This window comes from Centropristis striata, chromosome 15 (assembly GCF_030273125.1).
Source record: "Centropristis striata isolate RG_2023a ecotype Rhode Island chromosome 15, C.striata_1.0, whole genome shotgun sequence".
Lineage (NCBI taxonomy): Eukaryota > Metazoa > Chordata > Actinopteri > Perciformes > Serranidae > Centropristis > Centropristis striata.
The window spans coordinates 20,552,753-20,580,013 of NC_081531.1; the positions used below are offsets into that span (position 1 = coordinate 20,552,753).

At 39.5% G+C, this 27,261-nt stretch overlaps 1 protein-coding gene across 1 annotated transcript in view; it reads right to left on the reverse strand.

Annotated features, from left to right (window-relative positions):
• jade2 (jade family PHD finger 2) overlaps positions 1-27,261 on the reverse strand; it is a 212,607-nt gene that overhangs the window by 33,692 nt on the left and 151,654 nt on the right. Inside the window, exons 11-12 of the mRNA XM_059351498.1 lie at positions 12,936-13,053; positions 400-531 (exon numbers count right to left, since the gene is read on the reverse strand). Of these exons, the coding sequence (XP_059207481.1) occupies positions 400-531; positions 12,936-13,053 (250 nt within the window). The remainder of the gene's footprint in view (positions 1-399; positions 532-12,935; positions 13,054-27,261) is intronic.

Genomic DNA, 27,261 nt, shown 5'->3' on the forward strand with positions numbered 1-27,261 from the left:
GCATGCTGACCACAGTAAAACATGTTTTTGTATTAAAAGTTGCAGAACTGATGCAGCAATAGTTTATTTAGATTAAGTCTTTATTAGATCGAAATGAAATAATCCTGAGATTTCCAACTTTATAATATATTAGTTTTGTATTGCATTTTGCTCTTATGAAGAGACTGTAAACCAAATTGCTGCCTCAAATAAAGTATTGATGCATCAAGGTTAATAATGTGCTGCAACCTTTTGTCAGCAGGATCTTTCCAATGGACACACAAACACACACGTGGCATTTGTCAGCCAATGAGGTGCATTTGATCAGTTCGGGAAGACCCACCCACCCACACACACCCACAGACCGACAGACAGACAGACAGACAGACAGACAGACAGACAGACAGACACACAATGTACCTAGCTCTTTTAGCAGGGAGCCGTTCTCTGGCTTTAATCTCTCCTTTTTCTTCTCAGGACTACTCTTCCTCCTCTCCTTCCCTTTCTCCTTCACTCCATTCTGCTTCCTCTTTTCTCCCTTCTGGGTTTTCTCTGCAGGGAGACACAGAAGAGGGCTCAGGTTAGGGGTTTAGTTGACTTATTACTTGGTTTAAGATGGAAAATGTCACTGAGCCTGGGGAACTTCTTCTTCTCAGGTGGAATTTGAGTGAGACATTAGTATACAAACAACACTGAAGCTGAGAAAAAAAATATTGCAAAATCTTCAGGTTATTTGTTGACATTTAGGAAATCATTTCATTTGCTGTCCGTAACACACCTAAATCCAATTTTAGTCCTGCAAGATAGTCAAGGGTGTTTGACCTTTGGATATACACACAGTTTACAAGACAGATTGTTGCAAGAGGGAGAAATAAAGAAGGGTTGCAATTAACAATTCTATTATAGATTATGCAGTTATTTTAATGATTCATTGGTTAATCATGTGGTCTATAAAATGTCACAAAATAGTGCAATTGTCCAACCCAGTTTCTAAGGGCTGACATTGTTAAATGTCTTGTTTTGTCAGTCCAAAACTCTCAGTTGAATATGATAAAGAACACAGAAAAGCAGGAAATCTCCATATGTGAGAGGCTAGATATGGCATTATCTGCAATCTTTCCATTCAAAAATACTTTCATGGTGATTCAATTATCAAAATAGTGATGATGTGATAATTTTCTGTCAATCCAAAAAGCCATAAGACAACCCCTATTCCAAAACAGTTGGGATATTGTCTAAAACAGAAGTGATAATTTGCTTATTCTTCATGACATATATACAAATACAAACTGGAAAGGACAAAATATTAAACAGCGTCCCAACTTCTTTGGAATTGGTTGTAGAAAAAAACAGTAGAAAAATCTCTGGTGAACTTAAATTTAGGGCTAAGGAAGTCCACTTTCCACAAAATAAAGATCCACTCCTTTATTGAATTGGAATATAAATAAACAAGAGTTTACTCTTTGCTTTGCTGGTGACTGACAACAGCGAGTGTGATTGAGAAATGTTTTTACAGGACACCATCCTGCCTGAGTCGACAGTAATGAAAAGCTGGCACAGGGCTGTAGGCCAATTTGAGCTTGCAGAAAATGTAACGTGTCATTGGCCAAATGTGACTCACCTCCTGATAAGGTGTGGGGATAAAAAGCCATAGTTCATCTTCTTTGGCACATTTACCCTTCTGCTCTACCCAGATAAAACCTAAAGGCCCAGGATGCATGTTAATGCTTGTTTTCAAGGTTGTTTAGTATTCTAGTTAAAGTTCGAGGGTAGGGCTGGTAGACCCAAGTGGCCTTGATGAACGATACCTCAGTTAACCTCAGAGTTAAAACAAGAGAATGAAGACTCGCCATGGGGTTCCCAGTGATCTCTTTGTGTGTGTGTGTGTGTCCGTGTGTGTGTGTGTCCGTGTGTGTGTGTGTGTGTGTGGGTGTGTGTGTGTGTGTGGATGCACTGTGCTGCCTGTTCTTGTATGTCTCTAAGTAAAAAATCAAACAGTCTGGTCCACCTTTCAGACTTTGTGAAAAAAAACAACACACACACACACACACACACACACACACACGCACACACGCACACACACGCACACACACACACACACACACACACACACACACTTCAGCTGTGTGTTGGGGTCTAGGAGCATGCTGACACACACATTGTATGACATGTAACAGAGCCCTGCAGAGCGACTCCCTGCTGTGAGCTGTCCTCTCACTCCGGGAGACTTCGCTCTCTCCCTCCAGCTCAGTGCGGCAGGTAACACAACAAACACTGATACGTATACATGATCAAAGACCAAATAAGAACAGCACCTGGCTGTATAATACAGTCTAATACACGTTATGAAATAAATACTAACTTGGGTGTGCAACAGATCTGCATCCTGCACTGCTGCAAAAATAGTTTTATGTACATGAAATCCTGTTTAATAAGGAGCTACACTACCGATACATTTAAAAAAATATATACTCTACAAATAGGAACATTGATAAATCTGGGGTTAGAATCATGCCCCCCTTCTTCTCATCTTGCTACGGAAATTCAGATTAAAGATTATAATGAGTCAGGAGTCATCGCAAGAGGGAAAGTAGGGGAGAGACATTTAAAATGAAAATCAAATTTAAATAATTCCTCATTATAGAGGACTTTAATATCATGTTGTGATATAATAATATCATGATGTTTCACTGCAGACATCGTCATATGTCAGTTTGCTAGACATTGCCCGACCTTAACATTAAATAACAGTCAATACTCAAATCTCCTGGTATTAGAATGTACAGTCAAACTTTAATTTTTTTAGACAACTTATTAACAACTATTTTATTTGGGCTATGATTTTTCATTTCCAATTAATCTGGCAATCTATTCCAGCATTTCAAAGTGTAATTGCTAAAATTAGCATCTTCAAATGTTTTTGTTCTGCATTGATGGACAGCTAAAAGCAAAGAACCAGAGGATTGTAGGGGCCTTCCTGGTTCATAAACCAAAAACAGAGGTAGTCTGGTGCATGGCCATGTAGTGCCTTATAAAGTAGTAAAAGAGGTAGCCAGTATAAACGCCAGATGACTTTATAATAGGTGTAATGCGTGATCTCCTTTTGGTCTTTGTCAGCACTTTTGCAGCAGAATTCTGAATTAATTGTAGCCGTCTTATTGTGTTCCTCAGTAGAGCAGAAAGGAGAGCATTACAATAATCTACCCTGCTGGTTATAACACCATTTCCTCTGTGTTGTTCAGTGGAAGAAACAGCCTCACTTTGGAGATGTTCTTCAAATGCTGTTTTTGTGACACGTTGCACAAGAGTCTTGAAGTTAAAATCAGAATCAAAAATCACTCCAACATATCTTGCTTCTTGGCTTGGGTGTTCAGTTTGGGGGCCAGTATTTCTGTTTTATATTGGCTGAACTGTAAACAAAAAACAACAACTTCTGCGACGCCTAGGCCATTATTTCTAAAATGCAGTTTAAAGTCAGTGAGCTGGTGCTATCACGCATCAACATGATATGATTCTACTGAGAAGAATCGATTATTGATGAGCTCTGCATTTAACAGATACACAAAAATGCACGCACACCTAGGACACACACACACACACACACACACACACACACACACACACACACACACACAGCATGTAAGGAAAGGATGCAGACACATGCAGTCACACTCCACTGATTCTCACATGTACAGCACAGTGATGATCTCTCTCTGTCTCTCAGTCTATGATATGGGAGGCCCTTATTGTTGGGATGTCTTGTTGGAACAGGCTCCTGCTGTTTAGACAAACCCAGAGTCCTGACTGCAAGGCTCACTAACTCTCCTGCTGCTGTGAATCATGTTTATATACTGTGTGCGTGTGTGTGTGTGTGGTACAGCAGGTGGCACCTACAGGCTTCATTAAAGCTAAACTGGCGTTTAAAAAGGTGATTTTATTTGTTTCTGAGTGTATCAGAATTCAGCAGCCACTGTAAGGTGAAACATTGACCTAGAGCGAGTTTATCACTACATGTCAGACAAAAAAATAGTATGCATAGGGCTTATTATTTTCATAATGAGTAGACCTTTTGTATGACTCTTGTTTTCTTCTCTTACTTTGTATTAGCGGATCAGCTGCCCTCACCACCAGACAACTTTAGCAATTAAAATGTTTTGTTAAAAAGTGTAGAAACTTTAATTTTCTAGATAAAAAAACAACCCTCTTCCTTCTGAAAAATATGGATATTGTTTGGTCGAAATATGTAAACGAGAGTACAGCCATTAATATTTGCTATTGAGTATCAAAAAATGACTACGGCTGTTGTCTTCAGTTTTGTATTTAATTGGTAATAAAGTATTGAACAAAGTTCTAACCTGATGGAAAGACAGAATATATCACAGTTATGTCAGAACAGAACCTTAAAGTCTGTACCAAATGTTCAATTCAATAGTTGCTGAGACATTTCGTTCAAATATAAAAATGTCACAAATGTTATCTGGACGGACTGACAATGCCATCTACACAGCTGCGCCACTAGAATAACTAAAATAAAGAATTTAAGCTTCATTGAAGCTTTAATATTATAGTATTTACTGTCTTTGACCTTCCTGAGATCTTGCTATCCGACATAAAGGCCAAGATGTGAGCAGCTAATACCTTTTTCTTTTCCATAATTTATGGTCAACATGTATATGACATCTGTTATTACTGATACCAGCTATTGTGTTTCATTATTTATTATTATTTTTTTGTTATTATTATTTATTTATTTTACTCCCTTGACCATTATGTCACTTGTCACACTATACATTTTATTTAATTCATAAATTTTTAATGCTATTGTTCCTGATTCACTGCTATGCAATGCTAGCGGTCAGTGGGTTGATTTATATGGGAAAGGGGTATAATATATTCCATGGACTCGCTTCAATAATAAAAAAATAAAAGCTTGAATATTATATTGTAGCTGTTCTGCACCACACAGTATAAAGTCTCTTAAAATGTGTGTGTGTGTGCGTTGGTCAGTACAGTACATGTCGACTCTGTGTGTGTGGCTGTCATAGCCAGCAGTAGGCTGTCCTCATGCTTGCTTTAGCATGGAGGAGCAGGACATGCATGAATGGAGCTGAGAGGGACCAGAGAGAGATTTCACACTGAGACGACCATTGTGTGTGTGTGTGTGTGTGTGTGTGTGAGAGAGAGAGAGATTCAGGAGAAGGAGAGCAAAAGAGAAGTGAGTGTGACAGTATAGCTCTCTATGAGTACAATACTTATTGTTTAGAGAGAGAAGAAGAAAGAAAGCACCAGAAAGAAGAAAAGAACAGTTTTGTGTCCTGTATGTGTATGTGGGCCTTAAGTGTTTCCAATTTTTGTTGCCAGATAATTATGTTATCAAAGAGCTTGACAAGTTTTGTGCTATACCTCAGTTTCAGAAATGTGGAGACTGACAGCATGCATGCTGATCAGGAAGATGAAATGGGATGGAATGAGGTGTTAAAGTGTGGAGAGGTTTTTATTTCCAAGTCCATTACAAATCATTACCTGGGTTGTTAGAAGGATGCTTCTCGTGAACAGTTATGTGGAGTGAAAGCAGCTGCAGTAGTTTGTAAAAGTTACACAGAAGGACAGCGAGGTGGGGCGCAAGTCAAAATTTAGTTTTTCAGATAAAATGGTGTTTTTGTTCATGTTACTTAGGCTTGTTAGTCCTGAGCTTCAATTAGATTTTTATTTTATTTTTTATATTTCTGCATGCCAAGAAGTTTGCACTCAAACAAGCATCCAGAAGCTGCTCGGTTGGTCTTCAATCTCCTCAAATTTTCGCACACAACACCATTCGTCCGATCCCTCACTGGTTACTGGTGGCTGCACAGATTCCTTTCAAGACTATAGCACTGGCGTACTCCGCTGCTAATGGGTCAGGCCTTTCTTACATCCAGGATCTTGTCAAACCCTACACTCCTGCCCATCCTCTCCGCTCTGCATCAGCCAAACAGCTGGCGACTCCCACCTGCGTGGGTCAACTCGCCACAAAAAAACTTCCAGACCTTTGTCTGTCCTGACACCCAAATGGTGGATTGAGCTCCCCACCGACATCAGGACCTCAGACAGCCCATACATCTTCCTCCGCAAGCTGAAGACCTACCTCATCCAACAATACCTTGGTTGAGTCATCGTCGCCTATTATATAGGCGACGATGACTCAACCGAGGTATTGTTGACAACAACTCTTCTTCTTTAGCATGTAGCACTCCTGTAGAGATTACAGTTGTCTCTTAAAGGTTATGTACTTACTTGGTTCCTGTGGTCTAAGGCTAGTACCATCAGGTTGAATGCACTAATTGTAAGTCGCTTTGGACAAAAGCATCAGCCAAATGATGTCATGTAATGTAATGTAAAAGCAAGCAAAGTTTATTTTTATAGCAACTTTTCAGACACCAGTCACAAAACGCTTCACAGCACTTCATCAGCTACATTTATCTATTTGACCTGCTTTGCACTTATGATTGTCAGAACCAAATCATTAGACACACATAACAAGTATAACTCTTTTGGACGTGAACCCAAAAACCTTTCTGTGCAGTTCAGCTGGTAGAAACAGGATCTAAATTTAGTTCCTGGACTGTAGTTCTTGTGTCTTCAGTCTTCTTATTTTCAAACATCACACTGTTACTGCAGTAAATGAAGTTACTATTATTAAATTACACAATTAAGAATAACCCGATGACTATTTGTTGTTCTTTGCGCCTCTTTGTTCCTAGTTGCAAAAGGTCACTGTAGAGCAATTTTGACCCGTTGCTGTCAGAGTATGAAATGGTTTGTAGTCTTGTGGTGTGATGTTGCACTAGCTTTGAGATGAAACACAGTAGAACACTGACTTTTCCACTGTTAAACACAGTCCATCAGTGCATCAGTGTTTTTATTGGCCCACTGTGCATATTCACATTGTCAAAGTTGAACAAAGGTGAATTCTTAACTGTGAGTCTGCTGGAGATCGCACTGAAAAAGACTGCTTGCAATTTTGTCGAGCTTCAATAGAATGGATTGAGAGAGAATTATAGGCAGACAGTTCTCTTCTCCTACTTGTAGTACTATTTATCAATCAGAGCTGCGAGTTGCATAGTTGACAGACCTTGTTGTGAGCTGTTTATTGTATAAACTATACTAGAAAAAAATTGTATCTACATGAACCTGCTCACAACAAGGTTTGTGGATTATCTTGAAAAACTGGGTCATTATTTCGGGAAAGAGACAGAAATCTATGTGTTATGAGCACCACAAGCCAAGTGCCATCTAGTTCCAATATACAGTCATGGAAAAAAATATTAGACCACCCTTGTTTTCTCTGATTTCTTGTTCATTTTAATGCCTAGTAGAACTAAAGGTACACTTGTTTGGACAAATATAATGATATAATGACAAAAAGTTGTTTAATTTAAGAGCTGATATCTAGCCATTTTCCATGGTTTTCTTGATGATTTTGGTTATTATAAAGAAAACCATGGAAAATGGCTAGATATCAGCTCTTAGATTTAACTCCTATGATCTATTTTTCTTGTTATCATTATATTTGTCTAAACAAATGTACCCTTAGTTGTACCAGGCAATACAATTAACAAGAAATTGAAGAAAAAGAGTGGTCTAATAATTTTTCCATGACTGTATATATGAGAAGGCAGACTTTTCTGCAGCTGATATCTCCAACACTCTGCAACTCCAGACTGATAAATAATAAATACTTCTACAGGTAAGAGGAAAATAGTTATTTTTGGGTGAGCTGTCCCTCTAAACCTAAAATCTGACATGCAAATTAGTGTGAAAATGTGGGAGTTCTGAACGACTGTATGGAACTTTTTTTAATGAAGACAATTTGTAAAAGCGTGCAGGTACATCTAGACATTCCTCCCCCCTTTTCCAATTTATTTCATGGCTGTTGCTGAAATTGCGGAGGCCATTAACGCCAGGGGATCTTTGAAGGAGCTCCCAGAGGGAAAGCTTCTTCACACAGTTCTTAAATTGTGATTTTTTTCCCCTTTTTTTTTTGGTGTTGACAGGAGGACCATCTTATCCTCTGATCTCCCATTTTTCAACATTTTCCCCATTTTTTTCCCTAATCTGATCTTGTTCTTTTATATGTTCTACAGCTTGGGAAACTAGGCTCTGGGTTTTCAAGGACGCCTGCAGGCCCCGCTTTCCCCCTGCAGGTTGTAATCTCGGTGCAAATCCAACTATCAGCAGTGAAAACCTTTTTAAACACTTTTTTTTTGTCAGATATGTGCTTTTTTTCCCTCTTCTTTTGTCTTTAAATTCTGCTGTTGCCTTACTCTCCATCCCTGCAATATTATCCTCCCTTCCAAACCGCCTTCCCTCTCTTGTTTAGACGGTGCAACAGCACCAGGGGATTCGTCTTTTTGAAGTGTGTGATTAATTTCCCCTCTTTCTAGGTGCACTGAACTGCAGCGTGAGTCTGTGTGTGTGCGTGGAGCCACTGTGTCCCATTTCTTACCTGAGCTCATTAGTGCAATATGAAAAAGTTTTTGTCCTCTCTCCCCTACTGTCTTGGTCGCTCTCTCTCTCTGCAGTCCTTTCTCTCTCATGGTCGCCTTCTACTCTTCCTCTCTGTTCTTCCACTCTTTCTTTCATCCTATTACCTTCTTGTCCCTTCTCATCCTCCTCTTCCTCCATCCTTATTTTCTCTGTCTTCCTCACGTTCTTTCACACATGCACACACTTGCTGAGAGCAGATCAGAGAGGCCAATACTAACCACTGTCAGCTTGTCACAGCTCAGTTTGAGCCAGAATGTAAATGTAGTGCACTTCCTGCATAACAATAATACTGTATGTGTGTATGTGTGTGTGCAGAATATATCTGAACCTGTATGTTTTACTCTGTAACAACATATTTCCTGGTTTTTAATCACTGTGCTGAGTTTTTTTTAAGTTATCTTACAGAAATTAGTTGCTAGAGAATGATACTAGATGCTGTATTGTCCTTTCAGCATCATGCTTCTCCGTCTTCACATGGGACTACAGTGATATCGCCTGCCTGCCTGTCCGCCTTGCTGGCAACATGCTAGCATTCACAAAGCATGACGAGAGCTGCCCCCGACATGACAGACAGGCAGATAAACATGACAGACAGACAGGCGGACTGACAGACAGAACGTGGAACATGACAGATTAAGTACTATGAGAGACAGACAGGCTGACAGAGGTTTGTGGTTCTGTTTCAGGCGGGTTTGAGGAGAGATGTGTAGGTTTTCCACATGGAAACAAGCCCGGAGGGAGATGAAGGGAGGAAGGATAGTGGTGCTGGTGCATGTTCAAGCTCTGGGTTTCTGCAGGTTTCTGAAAATCTGATTTTACAGTTGTAAAACCTTTCTGTGCTGCCTGGAATTGGATGTCAGACTAATTTTAAATGCCAAAAAAATGATATACTGGCATAGAACCATTTTTTAATCGTATACCGAGAAGACTGAGAATATTTTGAGCATGTTCTGCTTATTGTTTTAGGCATCCTGTTCTGCATTTATGGAAGAGCAAATATGCATTTGGATAAGGGCTGCACATTTAATGAAAATTGTATCCAAATCGCAATATGGACGAGGCCAATATTCAAATTCCAGGAGGTGCAATTTGTGTTAAAGGCAAAAAAATGTGTCAAAATACACCACCACACCATGATAATTGTAATATATTTTTCAATTAAAATTTGAATAGTAAAGAAAAATCAATCCTTCCAACATCATGAATCACAATTGAAATATCAGACCAAAGGCCTTTAATGAAATCACACAGCCTAAATTTGGATCAAGGTTATTTTAACCGACTGAAGCCCAAGTAAAAAAAAACTTTAATTTGTATAGCATTTATAGTTTTTTGTTTTCTTAAGTTTTAATAAAACCATCAGAACACAATATGTCTGTAGTATTGTCTTAAAAACTATAACTTTTGTTAAAGTTTTGAGTTTTAGTGTCATGAAAGCAGTTTATGTGGCCAGAAGGACAAAAGAAGAACAAACGGAAGACAACTGATGGACTAACTGAAACAGTGTTATTATGAGACTTTTTTGGAGAAAAAAAGGACAGAGTAAGGGGGCGCCGTAAAGGAGAGAAAAAGAAAGCAAGGAAACAAGTGGAGGAGAAAATGGATTAAAGAAGAGGATAAAGTGAAATGGGGAGTGGAAAATAAGAGAGAATGATAAAAGAGGCAGAGAAAAGAGGTAGATACAAGGTGAGGGACATGACAAATCATTATAACAGACAACCTCATCCTTCACTCTCTGCTGCTCACACACACACACACACACACACACACACACACACACACACACACACACACACACACACACACTATCCTCTCTAATCTAACTCCTGTGGCAGTGAGAATAGATATGGCTGTTTAGTGCCAGCAGCACAGCTCCCGGTACCTGATGGCAGCAATCTGCTGAGTCAGCAGCTCTGCTCTGCATGTGTGTGTATGTGTGTCTGTGTGTGCACATTTGTGAGGGTGTGTGCATTTGTGTTAGTGCGAGACACAGAGGGTGTTACAGTGAAAGTGTTTGTAAGATTTAGTGGAGTGCATAGATAGTGTGTGTGTGTGTGTGTGTGTGTAGCCTTCCTCGGGAATGATGAGCCCTGCAAATTGAGCACTCTAACCACACATAGACACACACATGCACACGCACACACAGCCACAGGGGCAGGCTGGCAAGAGTTCACTATCATTACCAAGCCAGCAAGATGTAACTGGTATTACCATGACAACAAGCTTTCATTGTCATCGCCATGAAAGCTGCAGGTCACGCTGCTGTAACTAATAGTGTTTCTCAACATTATCCAAGGCTGATATACAGGTCACTTTCATTTCTTAACGAATATAGTTAACTATCATCTCCGTAACTCTGGTTCATCATCATCACCATAACACCAACAGCTTGGACGTCTGGCAGCCAGTGAGAAACTGAAGAGCTAGAAATGTGTGTGTGTGTGTGTGTGTGTGTGCGCGCTATTGGAACATTTGTTTTAATGATCAACTCGAGAAGGTTGTTCGTTCTCAATTTATGTAGCTGATACATATCTCCAAGATAAACGTATTTCTATCTGCCAATGACCTAAAGGAAGCTGATAATGCTTTTATCTCTTTCAGAGTTCAGATTGCAATTTCACTACGAATGTCTTTGCAGTAATGTGATTGGACTTCTTCCGTGCTTTTACATGCCTTTAGTGTTTTTCTGCTTTTTAAAGACAATATTACATTTGCTGGCATACAGGAAGTGTTGTTGGCATCCTCTGATTGGTGGCTTGCTTGGAAAGAGCCTGTAGCTTATACACTCACTGGCTACTCGATTAGGAGAAGTGTGTGTGAAACCTGATTTAATTTTGCGTTAACGAGCAGTTGAAAACGTGTACCTAATAAAGTGGCTGGTGGCGGGTGCATGTTTATTGCAGTTTGTCTATATTACCTGATGATGGTTTGAAGACCTAAATGTCATCATCGATATCATCGATAAAGTGATGGACAGTGTGCACAATTCTTGTTTTCGTTCTCTTCAAAACTCGACTATTGCAACTCACTGTACTCCTGTCTCATCCACAGCTTCATTCATTAACTTCAGATGCTACAAAAATGCTGCTGCCAGCCAAATAACAGTTCAGATTTTTACTACAAAATCCCACCAGCTCTACATTGGCTACACTGATTTTGTTGCTCTCTTCACAGTCTGGCCTCTGGTTAAATGGCCCAATGTCCCCGTGTACACCAAAGACTGATTTCAGATGCAGTCTTATAAGATGTAATAAAGTCTAGACTGTCAAAAGGCGAGGAGTCTCCAGGCTCTAAAATAATCTAATCAAGGGAAATTGGTCAGTAAGAATAGTAACTTTATTCAAAGCCCTCATATTGTAAAAAAGGGAGCATAGTAGCTATATAAATACTATGAAAGTATCAAAATCTTCAATCCATTGAGAAAACAAAGCCCGCATTCAAAAACTTTGACTATGAACGATCAGTTAGGACTTCTGTCTGGTTGCAGTGTCACAGCTATCCTAAATATAATATAGTAGAAAGGGCAGTCACAGTGCCGTAATTCCCCATTCCCTGTCATCATTCCCTAGCTGCAATGATGGTGCAGAGAGGCAAAAAGTGCAGATGCATTGACCAATCAGAACATACTGGGTTATTTGGGTAGGGGGTTTAAAGAGAAAAGCACCAGAGGGGAATGCTTCAAGGTAAATAAAGGTATATTCCAACAGGTAGTAGAAGGAAAATGTTATTTTTAAACATTAAACCATGTAAACATGTTGTAGTAGAAACACAAACTAACTTGAATTAAATTAACTGACTGCTTCTTACTCCTGTTTAGTCTCAGCTGTGTACCTTATAGTTGCTTTAATTAATCTTTACATTTTATATTTGTAAAACAGAGAGGTAGGTAAGGTGAAATAATGTAGTGGACTCTAACAAGTTTTTCAAAGAATAAATATCACCAACACTACATTTAACCTGATGGTTCCACTAAGATGATAAATCTTGTTTTGAGAACCAGCCAGCTTTGTCCTTCCTGTTCTCCGTCACAGAGCAGCTGCATGAAATGCATCGAGGTCAGTCATCTGTGCAGAGTGGATAGGAAATCGAGCTCCATTTATGTGGATGGTGTGTGTCACAATATCTGGCTGAACTATTATTCCGGTATTCTTTGCTGTGCAGGTGTCAAGTGTGGCCTACTGTGCAAAAATGATGACAGGCCATTTCCAAAAACTGTCCACCCACCACACTTAGTCAACGAGGGTTTGGATCTAACTGTTATGCACTTGAGCTTTCGAAATTGTACTTTTTTTCGAGGTGGACAGAGTGTGTGTTGGCGGCCTTGGCTTTAGTGCTAGAGTGGGTGAATAGGTTTTTACACTGGCGTGTACAGATGACTGGAATTAGAAAAATCACCATGGACACACTTATGTTTTCTCTCTCTTTCTCACCTCCAGCAATGTCCTCTTCTAGTATTTGTATCTGCAGGTGGAAGATCTTCTCCTGGAGGTCGCACAGGGTGTGTTTCATTTTCTCCCTCCGTGTCACCATGTAGCACAGGTTACGCACCTGGAACAAAAGACACCAACGTTGATTACACAGGCAGCCTGTTGCATTTTCATCATTGCGATTTAGTGCAGCAACAAACAGAATAACAGATGCATAAACATTATCAGCGGCATGACCAGATGCCGCAGACAGGTTGTATAGCAATGCATTTAAATGTTTTGGTGGCATTTCAGGACACTGAATAGCCAACTCTGTCAAAAACACCCAACTCAACTTGACCACAGAGTTTGTGGATTGGAGCTGCTGCGTTAGTGGGGCAATCACACATTGCAAGTTTAATTGAAATACGCTTAATTGGTTGAGTGTAAAACCATACAAATTGGCATTTTTGTTCTAGATCTTAGAGCAAAAAGGATCAAACGCAGGTATCATTTGAATGGAGATGTTTCCTCTGACAAGTGGCGAAAAAACAAATAGGATTTTTTGAAAGAATAAATACTACAAACATACTACATTTAACTTGGTGGTTCAACCAACTGGATATGTTTCCATACCATTTAGTACTTAGCTACTTAAGAGTCAATATATTTTCCACCAATAATCAATCCAATATTTCATGTTTGATAGTTGCTCATTGTAAGAAATTAACAACAAACTCAAGTTCAGTTCATTGTTTTGTTTTTTCAGCACATTTACTGTTTTTCTTTCTATCTCTGTGTACTCATCAATACCAATATCTAGCAGTTGTTTTAGTGAAAAAGCTGTGTTAGACCCTCTCTATGCCCACCACCAAACACACAATATTATCTGGTGAAGAAAGTGGAACATCTAGTATATTTTTGTAAGGAGGTGGTGACCAAAACAAAGCCAAAAGAGGAAAGATAGTGATTAGATTTACGTTTATCAGACATGAAATGAATTCTGCTCGGTGTTTCTGCTGGATGCATGCATAGGCATTTGCTAATACAGTAGTCAAAACAACATACAGACAATTGAAAATAGGTTGTCCATTTTTTAGTTTGTTCTGCTACTTCCTCTCTAACTAGAACAACTTTAATTAAGAGAAGGATCAGTGTAAGAAAATATATCATCACAGGTTTATGTGCATCCAGTAATGAGACAATAAGAGGTAAGAGTAAAGAGGTGCCTTCCTGTTTCCTGCCAGTAAACTGGATACCAGACTCTTCTTCCTCTCAGACCTAAACTCCAGCTGAGCCCTCCTGCTTCTCCATATTGCTAAATTACTATCATATGGCATGCTATAAGTAGCATATGAGTGTGTATGTGAGTGGATAGAGAGCATGGAGCTGAGAGATGAATGTGTGCATGTTTATGTTAAGCCCATATGGATGTTCAAAGAAAAGCTGTGGTTGTAAATGTGTGCGGTAGTATTTTGAATTGGCAACAGATAAGAGAGAATGAGACAGACAGACAGAGAAGAAAGCAAGTAAAGAGGCTGAGACTAAGAAAGACAGAAATAAAGAGAAAAAGAGACAGGTTGGAAGAAGGACGAACAGTTGAAAAGGCTGAGTAAACAAGATTCGGCACGGTCCCCTGGCAGCTGTAGTTGTTAAATGATAATCCAATTTTTATCAACAGATAAACAGCAATTAGAGAGGCGATACACAGGTTAGGTGAGAATATGGAAAAAAACTTCAGGAAACAGAGAACTTTCGACTGACATATTATGAGACTGTCTAATGACTTGAACTGATGTTTACTCTTTATATAATTGTTTATGTTCCATAATTGCTAAGTAAAATAATGCAAGAGGTAGGAGGGATGTTAAAGGCTGAGTTCATACAGCGTGTCATCTGACCGTGTATAGCATTCATGGTTTGGCGCATTCAATGTGACTGAAATAGTTATTTAAAAAGAAAATTTAAAAAAAAGCTACAGAATTTTAAAAAATGCATCTCCACACATCTGGCCAATCACTGCATGAGGTGGGCAAAATTGACAGACTGGGTTAAAAAAGTAACAAAAATTGTCTGAAACTCTGATGTCAGAACGGTGATATTTACTGATTGTAATTTTCATTAGCAGGGCCCAAAAAAAACTCTTTGGTCTATGCAATGGCTGGTAAACTGAAAATATACGCGGGCCTTAATATTTTCAATCTGTCATAAAGTCATAAAACTGCATGAGATAGAATGTCAATCCACCACACTGTAAAAAAATGTTTGTAGAAATTACAGTAAACCACTGTAAACCACAGCGCATATCACCGTAGTAGACACTTTTAATTACCGTAAAACAAGAAATAGTACAAAACTTTTGAAAAACTGTAGAAAACACACAGTTGTACTGTAAAAATATAAAATTTTCATGTAAAATCATTGGAGAAATACCATATTGTCACAAGGACACAATTACCCTAGTAAAGGGACTTTTCAGTCGAAATTACAGTTTTTGCTGATATTTACATTTAAATTTACAGTACCCACTCACTGTAATTTTTACGGTGAAGTTCTGGCAACCACAGCTGCCGGTATTTTACAGTAAATTACACTGATTTTTTTTTTTTTTTTACAGTGATACAGATATATTAACTCAAGATTCAGTGAGTGGCGAGTGCTAACTTTAGCCCCTGCATTAGTCATATAGTATTTGAGGGGATGGGAGTAAAACCTGAGCTGATATTACTTTAGTGGTTCAGGCTAATAGAGCTCACACTCAGCACTTACTGTAAACTTTAAGCCTTGCTGTTCTGTAAATGTTTTTATAACATCATGTACACCACAGTAAAGCTTTATAGCTGTTTAATGTCCTCACAGGTGCTGTTGTACATTGGGTTCAAAGTAATCAGCTACAAGCTATTACGAACACTTATATTATGTAAAATAATAAAGAGTTTAAGTGTAGAACACGCTGTTGTTTTTTGGGCTTATATACTTCACATAATATATAACACATGGCCATGACAACAAAGTAACTGCAGAGAGGAGGAGGTAGGGAGAGAAACTAATTGGGTCCAAGCCAGAGCACTTGAATCCCAAACTAACAAGCCAGAAACGGGAACTCTGCCAACTCTCACAACGGTAAATCAGTAATCATGTGTCTATAACCACATCTGTGTGTGTGTGTGTGTGTGTGTGCATGTATGTGTGTGTGTGGCAGCATCATGTGTGTGTGTGTGAGTCTGAAGATTTGCTACGTTGCTAATGGGACAGGACAGACTGTATTTGCGTGTGGGAGGGCACGGATTCGGGTATTAAAGAGACAGAACAAACAAGAGAAGACAGATATAAACACACGTATCAGAAAAATATTACACAGGTGGGAACACAATACAAAACAACATAATAGACTGGAACTACCTGTAGTCTTACGTGTGTGTGCATGTGTGTGTGTGTGTGTGTGTGTGTGTGTGTGTGTGTGTGTGTTTGTGTGTCAGAAAGTACAAGATAACAGGGCAGAATGAGAACAAGAGCTGTAGGAGTTTGTATTTGTGATAAACAATCAGAATTGGTTTATTTGTTTACCCAAACAGCATACGTGTGTGTATGTGTGTCCAGCAGGCTGACTGTTTATCTGTTGGTCTTGATGGATTCGTCAGCCTGGCCTATCTGACCCATTCCATCCCTGTTAGAGCGCTGCAGATAAAAATAGCTGCTCAACTGGGACACAATGTGCAGAGCCTGGCTTTGATTAGGACACTCTGTGTATGTGTCTGAGTGTGCGTGCGTGTGTGTACCGTTTTCAAAAACAACTACCTCTGCCTGGACACATGACAAGGGAGTGGGGAGCAGGATGGGAGGTAAAGATGAGAAAGAGCGATGAGAGAGAGAAGAGAAGTTTGGAGTAAAATAACCACTCTGTTGAACATGTTCTCTCTGTCAGTCTCTGATTTCTCTGACTACTTCTCTCTTCCTCACCCAAACTTGATATAAAGGATATCTTTATCTTGTTGCAGCAAAGTAAAATTTAACTAAAGCAATGAATATTAAATGTCTTTAAGTGTAAATGTACTTTTATATCCACCAAATGTGTATATGCAGAAATATAAAGCAGTTTTTTAATTGTATTACTTTAATGCACATTTTGAAGTATAACATCATAAAGGTGAACAGATATGACACCTATTTCTACATGTATTGATGATGTCATTTTTATGCTCAAAACTCATGACGATTTATTTGACCTTTGACCCCAAATTGTAGTTACTGCACTCTGGTTTTGCATTGCTGTGAAAGGTTCTAATAGTAACGCATAAACACAGTGCAGTAACTACAATGTTGTCTTCTTTCAGCTTTTATATTTTGCTTTCAGTAAATAAACAGTTTTTAAATTGTTAGAGTTTTAAGAGTTTAACAACTCTATTCAAATATTTGTGTATTTTAGACTTAATATTATAAAGTAATGTTATATATATATATATACATCTTACGATAATTTTATCTCACTTTTTTCTGGATTTTTTAGTTAGTTAGTAATAAAGCAAAATTGAAATCTAAAACTTTGTCACAAGATAAAACAAATATAAAAAAGGTAAATTTTCAATTCATTTCTCAATTTCAACCAGTTCATAGTTACTGCAGTTAGGCTTTGTAGGGCAGTATAGCCTGTAGCCAATAACATACGCCAAATATTGCAGCTTTGCCTCACCCCTCACATCTGATGCTGATGCACAAGAAAGCTGCTGTGTCTGTGTCACATGCAGTTATAGAATGAAGCTCTGCATTTACACAAAACATTCACAGATTGACAGCTTTGTTCTTGCCAGTGCTGCTCCCTCTCTTCAGTCACTGTCTAGCTTGCTCGACCACCACAGCCCGATTGCTCTCTTGCAGCTGGACAACTTTAAATGCTGTGTGTTTACAAACACCAACTGACAAAGTAACATATTGCATCTTTAAATTGAATTGATTCAATATATAATTTAATAAGCTGCCGGTTCGCCTCCCGTATGCAGCTCTTCTGTGTGGAGTTTGCATGTTCTCCCATGTCAGCGTGGGTTCTCACCGGGTACTCCGGCTTCCTCCCACAGTCCAAAAACATGCACTTAGGTTTAATTGGTTAATTGGCTAAATTGCCCGTAGGAGTGAATGAGAGCGTAATTGTCTGTATCTATATGTCAGCCCTGTGATAGTCCGGCGAACTGTCCAGGGTGTACCCGCCTCTCGCCCAATGTCAGCTGGGATCGGCTTCAGCCCCCGCGACCCGAGTGCGGATAAGGGGTTAATGAGAATGAATGAATGAATGAATGAATGAATTAATATTATTTAATATATTTAATATAAAATAATATGATTGAACAGCAACATGACTATTTACTGTTCATAAAAGTATTCTACATTACTTTTTTAAATAGTCTTTTCAACCACAGTTTTAAGGGGTAAACTCAAAGATATTGTATGTCAGCCCACATATAAATTAAGCATTCTTGGTTTACTTCAAAAACATTATTGTCCAAGCACAACAAATGTTCTTCCAGAAGGGTATTTTCAACATTAAAATATCCATTTTTCAGGTATGTTAATTTTCTTTTCAAAACCATTTTTGACATTAGATAAATATCAGGCAAATATATTAAATTAGTCTTTGCAGAAAACTATATATTATAGAGAGAATTCAGCACAAAAAGTCAGCAGGATGAATTATTTGTATGTTGGGTTCATTTTCTTTCTACTTCACTTTTTATGTCCTCTGTCTGTGAGAGCCTCTTGCCCTTCACCAACTCTCTCTCTTCGTCATTATTTCCTCCACAATCCAATCCTCCGTCCTTCTACCTGTATTGGAACAAATTATCCCAACAACTCATCTCTACTTCTGTCAGGCTTTTTATTCCTCTTTAACTCCATCTGTCTTTGTCCCATCTCTGTCAAAGTCGATTCATTCATCCTGAGCAGCTATCCTGTCTCTGAATCAGCAAACACAGCACTTCTTCCATTTTCTGTGTCCCACTTACACATATTCACCCACAGACCGAAACCATACAACATGTTAAATTTGTTTTAATAGAAGATTTCACACCTGTCTACACTGGAGAGACACAAGTGAGAGTAGAGACTGGCACTGCTCGGTACCAAAGGTGATAAAATGAGTCAGCAAAGACCACAAAGTTTTGACAAAACACTTTGAGACCTCAGTTACACACATCTCTTTGACAGGGAGCCAGTGAAATCAAAGCATAACGGTGCATTTGTGTCAGGATGGAGGAGCGGATGAGATTTCATTGTTTTCCTTCTGATAAAGAGAGATGTTTTTAAGGTTGCAGTTTATAAAAAAGTATCAATATAAGTCTGGTAATCAGGAGGGACTATTTGTCTCTGGATGTCTTCACCAGCCTGAAGTGAAATAACAACATGTCCTTTTTATGCTGAGAGGTTTTCATCTGACAGCAGCAGAGATGGGTTGTTAATTTAGCATCTATTCAGCAAACAGTGATATTTGGAAAAGCTGCCAGTGAGAAATGATCACATGCTAAAAAAAACCCTGTATAAATAATATAAAATGTCATCTTTTATAGATTTAATTTCTTGACCAGCCAGGTGAGATGTCATTTGTTGAGCCATCTGGCTAATGTCAAAGTCAATATGACATTTTTGTGGACACTGGACATTCATTAATTTGTCTAGTGTAAATTAAACTTGACAGGTAATTTGCTCCTTTTGGCAGGTGAGCCAAAAGGGTGATTTAAAATGCTGGTTCAGCCAGAAGTAATAAAATGAAATAAAACCATCAATGCAATGAGTTAAATTTAATTGGGAAATGCTTGAAACCAAGAAACAGTGTTTTTCTCTTTTTTCCCCTCCATCCATCTATCTACTGCTCCTCATACTGGTTCATCCATCCTCCCTGGTCCCTTAATCCCTTGACGACTGAGCCCACCTCCTTTCTATCTCATCCATCCATGACACGACAGGCCGGAGATAATCAGCATTACAAGTGTATTAAGTGTGCTGAGCAAAGCCAACGCCTCTCATACCCCGCCTTCCACATCCCGTAACCTTCACACTCTAAGGCTTTCTCACCCTCCTTTCTCTCTCTGTCAGTGTGTGTTATCACTTCTCTCTGCACTAATCGCGTCTTTTCTGTTATTACAATTAATAACACACACACACACACACACACACACACACACACACACAAAAACTATATGGAAACATCTTCACAAGCACTTGATGACTGTTTATTTTTGTCTTAAACACCCTCTTGCTTCCATTCAAGCGCGCACATACATACAGGCACACACACATACAGGCACACACACATACAGACACACACACACACACACACACACACACACACACACACACACACACACACACACACACACACAGAGCGGTCAGCAGAGCACTGGCTGTCATCAACCACTAATTACTTCAACAGGTGTCTGGCAGGAGGGCACCCTGCCCTTTGTGTGTGTGTGTGTGTGTGTGTGTGTGTGTGTGCAAGTGACAGCGAGAGGGAGGAATTAGGTACTTTTCCATTAAATATTGCTTGAATCTGTCCAACCTGACCGATTCAACCGGCATCAATGCATGAAATAAGAGCTTCTCTGTTAAAAACGTTTATCAAGCTGTGTGCCTGAATCAAGGAGAAGTAACAATAATGGTGACCCCTACAGACAAGATTGACGCTGATATCAAGGCTGTCTTGTCTTCAAACCTCAGCAAAACCAGTATGTTGGCATGGCTACACATCAGTGTCGACTTAAAATTGATGCTAGATTCAGGTAGATACATTGATCTCTAGTGATCGGTTACAAAAAATGTAATTCTGCCTCCCCCACAGATATCGGTTAGACTGGAGGCAATGGCAGACTGAGTGGAAACCCAAGCCTTTCTGGTCAGACAATGACAAATCTCACTATTTGAGATATAAACTCACAGGACCACTTCAAACCTGTTCAACTGCTTGTTCTAATCAGCCAATCACATGGCAGCAAATTAATTCATTTAGGCATTAAGACGTGGGGAAGCGACCTGCTGAAATTCAAAGTGAGCATCAGAATGGGGAAGAAAAGTGGTTTAAGTGACTTTGAACGTAGCATGGTTGTTGGTGCCAGACGGGCTGGTCTGAGTATTTTTCACATACAACCATCTCTAGGGTTTACAGAGAACGGTCCCAAAAAGAGGAAATATCCAGTGAGCTGCAGTTCTCTGGGCCCAAAGGTCTTGTTGATGCCAGAGGTCAGAGGAGAATGGCCAGACTGGTTGGAGATGATAGAAAGGCAACAGGAACTCAAATAACCACTCGCTACAACCAAAGTATGCAGAAGACCATCTCTGAACACAAAACACGTCCAACCTTGAAACAGATGGGCTACAGCAGCAGAAGACCACACTGATCACTTTAATAGGTACACCTTGCTAGCTAATAAAGTGGCCACTGTGTGTATATATAAGAATTGTGAGTATGTTATGCACTTACACTAGGGAAACTTACATTTTAAAAAACAAACTTTACTATGGAGTAAAACTGTGACAATAAATGTAACTGAATATTGCAATAGGTGTTTTGCCCGACATTTTGACTTGTCATCGCAGGAAAAGCACAGGTTCTTCTAATATTAATGATGACCCTGTTTTATTTAAGTGTCCCACTGAGCCGTGACAGTGTGACAGGGAGCTCTAATCATTTATTAGAAAAAAATTCCATTAGCATTTATTGCATTTACCCCTTTTTTAATATGCCTTCTCTTCTACTCTTTCCAACTCAGCCAGGCAGCGATTAAAACTTGAGGAATATTGGTTCTTTTGTAGACCTTTCCATTTATTGCACAATTTCAAAATATGCATACTGTAACAACAGCTGGGTGGAAACATGAAGAATTTCTCTGTGAGTCTTTCTTTTTCGAAAGTGTGTGTAGGGCAATTTGTGCAAGAAAGACAGTGTGTGTATGTGTGTGTGTGTGTGTGTGTGTGTGTGGCGCCCTGGGCAAACAGGCAATAGCTACGTCAGAGCTAATTCCCAAACTGATCTCTGAGATAGAGATAAACCCATTGGGACCAGAGAGAGAATGCATGTGTGTGTGTATTGTGTGTGCATAAGTGTCCGTGACTAAAAATGGATTTCATGGTATTGACTTAAGTGATATGTGACTCACATGTGGTAAATTACTGTGAAGACATACTCACGGAGCGAAGAGAAAGAGATACAATAAAAGATAGTGAGACAAAAAAAAAAAATCAGATACAAGAATGAAAAAGCTCAGCCCTTCTTTTTATTTGAACAATGAGTAATGTCTCTCAGTCAGAGAGGAAAACTGCAGAAATAATCTGAGGAACAAAGGAGATAAAAGTCTCTTTCTTTCTTCACTTCTCCGACTAACTTCCAGCTCAGATCTATATTGACCTGACCCTCTCAGTTCCCAGCGTATTGACTACAAACCTGGGCTGCTTACTAATGAGCACCATCGACTGTTCATTGGCCTTGAAATACATGGGCACCACTGTGAGGAATCAGCCAGCTAAAGATCAGGATTATTGATCTTTAATTGGCCCAATATCACCCCAAACCCAATGTGGAGAGCCTGGGTTAATTACTAACAAGACAATCCCAACTGGAATAATTAAACTGGAGTGTGTACTTAAATGTAGACAGCTTGTTATAGAAGCAGTGCTGGTGTGATTACAAGACCAAACAGTTAATCAATCTGTCACATGTTGCTCAAGTATTAGTTACAATGCTGGGATTATTGGTCTGATTTACACCGGAGTGTTGCTATTCACATCTACATTAATAATCATAGCTATAAAAACAAAAAAACAGCTTCAGATGCTTTTTTTCTTTGAATCTGCTGACAATCCTGGGTCCACACAGACTGTAACTACAGCCTCACTGATACTTTTAAACTTAAAATAACCTTTTTGTGCATGTTGTAATAACTTGATTTCCACATGATAGAGTTTCCGAGCCCATCAGTCCTGACAACAATTTAGCCTCTGGGGGCTCAGGCTGATATTTCTGGGGTTCCAATGTAGCCAGCGAAGATAGATAGATGATAACGCAAGACACTTCCTCTTCCATGCACCAGTCATAATTTGCAGCCTCATTATCGACTTGAGATGCAAGAATGGAATTCAGAGAAAAACAGACTGTTTCTCTGTATATGAATGCACATTACTTAAAGGTCATAAAAAGCTAAATCATCCTTAGAGGCTAATTTACATTCTTATCAAGAGTTAGATGAGAACATGTATGCACCTCTCATGTCTGTGCAATAAAAGTGAAGCTACAGGCATGTAGCTTCACTTACTTACTTGCATAAATTCTGGAAACTGGGGGAAACAACAATCTTAGCTCTAACCAGAAGTAATGTCTACCAGCACATGTAAACTAACCTAATTAAAGCTCACTTATTCACATGTTATATGTCATATCTTGCAGATGTATGTTATTTCTTGGTTGGGAGCAGTGACTTCCTTCCTTTCACTGCCTGTTTCCACATGCTTTTATTTTGGCAGTCTGCATTAAGTGGATATCGGACAGCTATAACACAGCTGCAGCTCAGGAGCCGAACACATTACTCCAGGTCTCAAATTGCTGCTTTGGCTATCTATGTGTCAAAGGATTGATTTGAAAAGACTATTACTTGTTTATGAAGCACAAAATGGTTTAGGGCCATAACACATCTCTGATCTGCTACTGTGTTACAGACCCTCCAGGCGTCTCAGGCTCTCTGGGACTTGACTGGTTACTGTTGTGAGGGTTAAAATAAAACATGATGGAGCAACACATACCTGCATCAAACTGTGGCGAGGTCTACTGTAAATTTAAACTTTTCAAATCAAAGACTTTTCTGTCCACTACAGCTTTTTATCAAATTTGAGACACTATCTCAACTATTCTAACTTGTTATTTCCTGCTCATATGCTTTTTCAATGTTGTGTCCTACCATATGTAAAGCAGTTTGAAACATCTTTGTGTTTAAAAGGTGCTATACAAATAAACTTGCCCTGACTTGCCAAATTCTCTGCAAGTCCCTACAACATAAACAGACTGAATAAAATACTGTGGGCTGAAATAATAGCTGCCATAAAACCAAATCTTGGCAGCAGGAACACAAATATCTGTGATGTGAATCGTAAAGACCTTCAGATAATATCAGCTACCTGGAGGATAAAGTAGCTCGGTGTGAATTTGTTACCTTCCCTCTGTAGTGCCCTTCAGAGGACCCTAAAACAGTTGGTGATTCGATTTCACCCACTGAAGCTGTCACAAGCACAGAGCAATAACCCTGCTCACAGTGGGGAGACGCTGGCCAGCGTGCTTTATCTTGCTTCTTTAACTACTGGTCACGACCCAAAATAGATCATAAGCATGTAAGGCAAGTGGGCGCACAAAAGATAAGAGTAGCAATATTTTGATTCAATAAGCCTGAATGTAAGGGTGATATTAAATTTCCATCTCTAGCCCAGTGCACGGAAGGACTTCCGTTCTCATTGTTTTTCTTTTGTGTTTTTACTCGGTATTGTCTGGAAAGAAATGCAGTTATTTCCCAGTTACTCTTGTGTTTATTGCAATCCTACCTCTGCTGCTGGAAATATAAAACACATCTTTCCATGTGCCTGCAGAGACAAACTTGGGTTGTAAAAACAAACAAAAACAAAACAAATAGTATTTATTCTAAAATACATTTTACTGCATCAGCTGTTTCTGAGTAGAGAACAGTTCCAAAAATTGATTGGTGATGGTCTGGACTGTTTTTTTTTTTTAATTTCCAGGTGACAGTATGGAATTGGCTAAGTTAAAAGATACATTCTTATAGGACTGTGTTGTAGCATCTCAGTTTCAGGGAGAGCACTTTTTACAGTAAGCCTGTATCTTTAACTTTCAGGAAGATCATGTCAGTCTTGGAAACTGATTTGGCCAGCCTCACCGAATCCAAATAGCAAGTTTAATCTCAATATTGAACCAATGTCTGCACATAGTCTGCCATGTTTCTACAGTAGCCAACAAAGGACAAGAAAGTCTTACACTTACAAGAAATACAATTTTCAATGGTAAATGGGGTGCACTTATATAGTGCTTTTATCCAAAGTGTTTTACACTACAGACTACGCTCATTCACCCGTTCACACACACATTCATACTGGTGGCCGAGGCTACCAGGGCACACTGGTGCCACCTGCCACCATTGGGGATTTATTCACACACCGATGAACGCAGCATGGGGTTCAGTCTCTTGCTCAAGGATACTTCGACAAGTAGGCTGCCATGATTGGGGATCGAACCACCAACCTTCCAATCAGAAGATGACCAACTCTACCAACTGAGCCACAGCCACTGTACTGTGGGTTCTCTAGATATCTAGATTGTATTCAAGGGTATTTAGCTGGTTGTAATCTGCACCTTCACCGCTACATGCAACTAAAGGGGCTTTCACACCGCCACACAGTAACTGGCCACTGGCTCCAGTCATTTCAATGAGCAGAAGGCGGAAGAGAGGAAGCAGTTTTGACGACGGAGCTAGGGGTGTGAGGCAGTTGCCACCCACATACAGATTTTGCTTTGCCCACAGAGTTCCCAGTAACCGTCTGGTGGCAGCACCTACTTTTCAGAATGCTTTTTTCTGAACTCTGGTTGCAGTGCGGCTGTGTGAAGACAGCTTAAACTCTACACACGCATCTTTAAAAGTATCAGTCGAGGCCTAAAATAGGTTGTGGAGTCTCTCTGTCACTTGTGATGTTTCCCCAGCACAAGCACCAGCAGCACCATCCTTTTATTGGACCTGCAGCTAAAGGTGAGAATGGATTTGGATCTTGGCTTGATAAAAGTTTAAAAACAGAAGATGGATAACTCATGAATAGCATATGAGAGAGTCTATGTAGGTGCAGACAGACCGGCTGCAAGGCAAGTAGACTTTCAGAAAGACAGATGGGCAGCGAAACAAGAATAAACCAAGGACAGAGATAGAGGTTAACCATCGGGAGCATCTGAGGTTCTCTTACTCAAGGACACTGACGTGTGGACAGTAGGAGCTGGGGATTAAACTGCCAAGGAAATCTTTAAAAAAAATACTGTCTCTTCACTTCAAGTTTTTCACCATCAGTCTTGTGGTCCCACAGTGTCTCCCATACATCGATGTATTTGTGGCAGCCCGCCACATTATCAACATTGATTTTTTTTAAATATTTAAAATCTTATTTCATTGAAGAGCTGCACACAGCCCATCCTTGCTCACTCGCTATTTCTCTCCTTACTGTGCTGTAATAATTCTGTAAGAATATTGGGTCAGAATTGGTTCTTTAATACTTAATAATTCCTGATAAACAATCTTCATAACACTGAGTACCAATTAGCTTGGTATTTAGCAAATAAATAAAAGAAGACTTAAAAATAATCACATAACTTCTCTGCTTTTGTTCTAAATTTTAATTTTGAGTCTATCTACCGCTGTCATCATCATCTTCAGGGAAATTCAGGGCAGTTCCAGGGCCGGTTTGAAGCCGGTACCCAATCTCAAAACCAGTTCTTTGCGTTTCTCCAGCTTTCGGACAGGAAAACTGGTTCCAGAGCGGCACCAACTCTTTGCTGGTCTCGACCCCCTTATGTCAGAGACTTGGGATTATTGTGACCAACAAGATGCACCAATACATGTAGCATTAATTTTATTTAATTTGTTTAACTGCAATCTGATCCATAAGGGCTCTCGTTAGCCTACAACAAGGGCTAACATCAACATTTTATGTTCAATGTTAATAACAACGTAACTGCCATCCACAGCAGTCAAGACGAGCAGCACAAATGTGTTGTACAAGTCGTGTTTGGTGACAATATAGGCTCGTCAGGAGTTACATTTGTAGAGAGATGATGCACTCCGCCATTGTTGTTATTATAGTTGCGGAGAGTGGAGACATATGCAGACATATACCGACATATACAGCGATGTAATGACGTGGCTCTCAAGCCTGTGGAAAAGCAAACAGGTTCTGAGAAGTTTCGCAGGTTGAACTAACAGGGAACCAGCACCAGCCCAGCACTAGAACTAGGTTTGCATTGCTCGAAAAGGCTTAGAGCCCCCACCTCCTCTGTAGCCCTGACCTATAGTACATGTTTGAGGAAGTGGACCTCAGCTATGTGTAGCCATTGGTGTAGACTTGCAGTGATGTGTCTACGCTGCAAAGTCTTAAACAGACACACTAGAAATCAAGCTTAACAAAACACACAAGACACCGATAGACAAAATGAATAAACATGAGGAAATATGAATGACATGCTGTAGCGTGTTCATTTAGCCTGTCAAAATTACAAGGCGCACAAAGGAGTGAGGGAAGAAAGGATTAAGGGCATATGAAAGACATAGAGGGAGGAGGG